At 61.3% G+C, this 3,052-nt stretch overlaps 1 protein-coding gene across 2 annotated transcripts in view; it reads right to left on the bottom strand.

Annotated features, from left to right (window-relative positions):
- Fkbp8 (FK506 binding protein 8, 38kDa) overlaps window positions 1–3,052 on the bottom strand; it is an 8,387-nt gene that overhangs the window by 3,879 nt on the left and 1,456 nt on the right. For both annotated transcript variants that reach the window (XM_013028379.1, XM_013028378.1), the window contains exons 2-3: window positions 2,068–2,379; window positions 107–276 (exon numbers count right to left, since the gene is read on the bottom strand). In XM_013028379.1, the coding sequence (XP_012883833.1) occupies window positions 107–276; window positions 2,068–2,359 (462 nt within the window). In that variant the 5' untranslated portion in view covers window positions 2,360–2,379. The remainder of the gene's footprint in view (window positions 1–106; window positions 277–2,067; window positions 2,380–3,052) is intronic.

The following is a 3,052-nucleotide window of genomic DNA, read 5'->3' as shown; positions in this document are numbered from 1 at the left end:
GAGGTCCAGTGCCTGGGGGGGGAGTCAGGACGGTGGGGTCGGGGTGCCCAGGCCGGGGGGCGGGTGGTGGGGTCGGGGTGCCCCCCACACCCCCGCCCGCCCACACCTGGATGACGTCGCAGTCGCCCAGCGTGAACAGCAGCTCAGGCTCCTCCTGCACGCGCGCCCCGTCCTCCAGCGACATCTGCAGCCGCACCGTCACCACCTGGCCCTTGGTCGGACGTCCGGCCCCGGGCGGTCCCGGTACCAGGGTCTTCTTCCTCAGCAGCCCATTCCCTGCCGGGCCGACACCCGCGTCACCCGGCTGCCTGCCCCGCCGGGGACGGGGGGGGGGGGGGGGACGGGAGAACGGGTCCGCCCCTCAGGCCCCCTCAACCGCCCCAGGGCTGCCCTGCTGCCACCCAGCAACCCAGGGCAACCCTGCAGTGGGGCAGGTTTGCTGGGTGCAGGCACAGCGCCCTCCATGGAGCTGCACCCCAGTCCCAACAGGACAGGCCCAGGGGTCAGGCTTCACCGGGATCCCCTCAGTAAATGGGGGACCTGGTAGAGCCCTTGGCGAATGGAGGAGTTCTATCCACTTCAGAAAAGCAGTGTTCACAATGCAGTGGCGGATGGCTGGCTGGGGAGCCTGGCTTCATCCCCCCGATAGCCAGGAGTGTCTGGGCCTCAGTTTGCCCAGGCATAAAAAGAGACAGGGGGTGCAGCCAGCAGCAACCTTGGGTTTGTACAATACCTGCCAGACCTCAAAGCACCACACAGAGCAACACCCTGGCAAACAATAGCAGTCTTCCCTCACCCTCCACACCAGCCCAGGGCTGAGACCTGAGCTGAGGATCGTGGTTCACAGCCACTTCGGGCAGGAAAGTCCCCTTGAGACTCCTATCTCCAATGAGTCACTCAAAAACCAGAAGAGGTAGAGCACTAGCTTTGAGCAAAACAGCTCAGGGACAGCATCCAGGCCGAGTTCAAGCCTTACAACCAACAGAAAAAAAAAAAAAAAAGTTGGAAGTGGAGCTATGGCTCAAATGAAACAGCACCAACCTGGAGCGAAAAAAGCTCAGGGGCTGGGAAGGTGGCTCAGTGGCAGAGCGCTTGCCTTGCATGCATGAGTCCCTAGGTTCGATTCCTCAGCACCACATAAGCAGAAAAAGCCAGGAGTGGCGCTGTGGCTCAAGTGGTAGAGCGCTAGCCTTGAGCTGAAGAGCTGAGGGACAGCGCTCAGGCCCAGAGTTCAGGCCCCACGACTGACAAAAAGTTCAGGGACAGTGCCCAGGCCCTGAGTTCAAGCCCCAGGAGTCACACACAGACATAATGCTTTGCATAGGATAGGGCTGGGGGCACAACTCTTGGTAGAATGCCAACCAAACAAGCCTGAAGACCCAAGTTCAAACCCACTGACAAACACAAAAACAAAGAAGCTTTGTAACTTGCTAGTGCAATTAAGAAGCCATCAGCAACCGCTCTGATACCCCGGGGGAGGTGTCTCGGGTTGTGTTTGGAGATGCTGGGCTGGAACACAGACCTCGCATGTGCATGGCCCGGCCTCTCGGGTATCAGAATGCAAATACTCCAGAACAAGCCCTCCTGCTCTGCACCCGTGGGGTCACCGCCCCCCCGGTAATCCCAGCGCCCACGTGACAGCTGGACACTGAGCAAACATGTGTTATGGGGGGGAGAAAAATATGACTCGCCGGCTGACCTCTCACCTCGGGGCAGGCCCGGGCCGGTGCGGCCCTCACCAGTTACAGGCCAGCATGGACGCTGGAAATTATACAACCACAACAAAGACACCAACAAGCTCCTGGCTGTGAGGCTCTGAGCAGGTGACTCAGCTTCTCTGGGCTGCTGCAAACAGCGCTCAAAACAGTGCTGGGAGACGCAGCAAGAAGAATGACAATGACACACTGACACACACACGCACGCGCACACACACACAGAACAAAGTGCACCAGCCGTGCTGTGTGAAGTAGTGGCCATCCTCACTGTGCGGGACTTGAACCTCTCACAGAGGAGGAGGCTGTGCCCGGTCCCTCCCTCCTGTCCTGTCCCTCCCTGCCCCCCACTCACCCAGGATGTCCAGCCACTCCTCAGGGGCTGGGGCTGGCGCTGGCTCCAGCTCCAAGGCTGCCAGGAACTCTCGGGCCAGGGCTCCGGGCTGCTCTGTTTCCTCTGCTGCTGGCTGTCCCATGTCCTCAAGCGGCGGCAGCTCGCTCAAGTCCCCGTTCTCTTCTTCCTCCTCATCTTCCTCCTCCTCCCCTTCTGCATCTTCGACGCCATCCAGCACCTCAAAGTCCTCCAGTGGAGGGACTCCAGTGGCCGGCGGGGCAGCAGGCTCAGAGGGCTCGGCCCAGGATGCCATGCTGGGGACGGGAACTGGCCCTGGGGACAGAGGCGGATGGGGGTCAGACGCCATGGAAAATGCTCTACTGCAGCCACTCCGTGCTTTGGTACAGCTGGCTGTATGACTCAGTTTCCCAACTCCACAGCTGCCTGCAAGCAGGCTGAGCATCAGATCCTGAGCACCTGATTCAGGAACCCTGACCTGTCAGTTCATCTTCGTGTGTGAGCGTGCCTGTGTGTGTGTGAACTCAGGGCTTCAAGCTCTCCTCTGGCTTTTTCATTCAAGGCTGACACTCTACCACTTGAACCACAGCTCTACTTCCTGCTTTTTGCTGGCTGAAGCCTCACACACCTCCTCGCCCCGGCTGGCTTTGAACCTCGATCCTCAGCTCTCAACCTCCTGAGAAAGCCGGGATTACAGACGTGCAGCCCAGGAACGAGGAAATAGGCCACTGCTGCACAAAGGATGCCCAGGCCAGAGGGGCAAAGCCACTGGCACAAGGTCACACAGCGAGCCGTGCCCTGGGGCTGCAGGGTCCGGAATCCAAGAGGGGTGAGGGCGGGGTGCAGCCCCTGACACCGGCCCCCCCCCCGCCAGGCCGGGCCGGGCCCTGGGTCCCCGAGCTGTCCACCTCCGGCCTAGGCTTCCTCCTCCCAAAGAGGCCCCCGCCCCAAGACCCGAGTGCGGGTGCGGAGCGCCCCCCCGCCCCCG

The sequence above is a fragment of the Dipodomys ordii genome, unplaced genomic scaffold (assembly GCF_000151885.1).
Source record: "Dipodomys ordii isolate 6190 unplaced genomic scaffold, Dord_2.0 Scaffold108, whole genome shotgun sequence".
NCBI classification, from domain to species: domain Eukaryota; kingdom Metazoa; phylum Chordata; class Mammalia; order Rodentia; family Heteromyidae; genus Dipodomys; species Dipodomys ordii.
The sequence above is the reverse complement of the archived record's forward strand: the minus strand, read 5'-3'. Positions and strand labels throughout refer to the sequence as shown.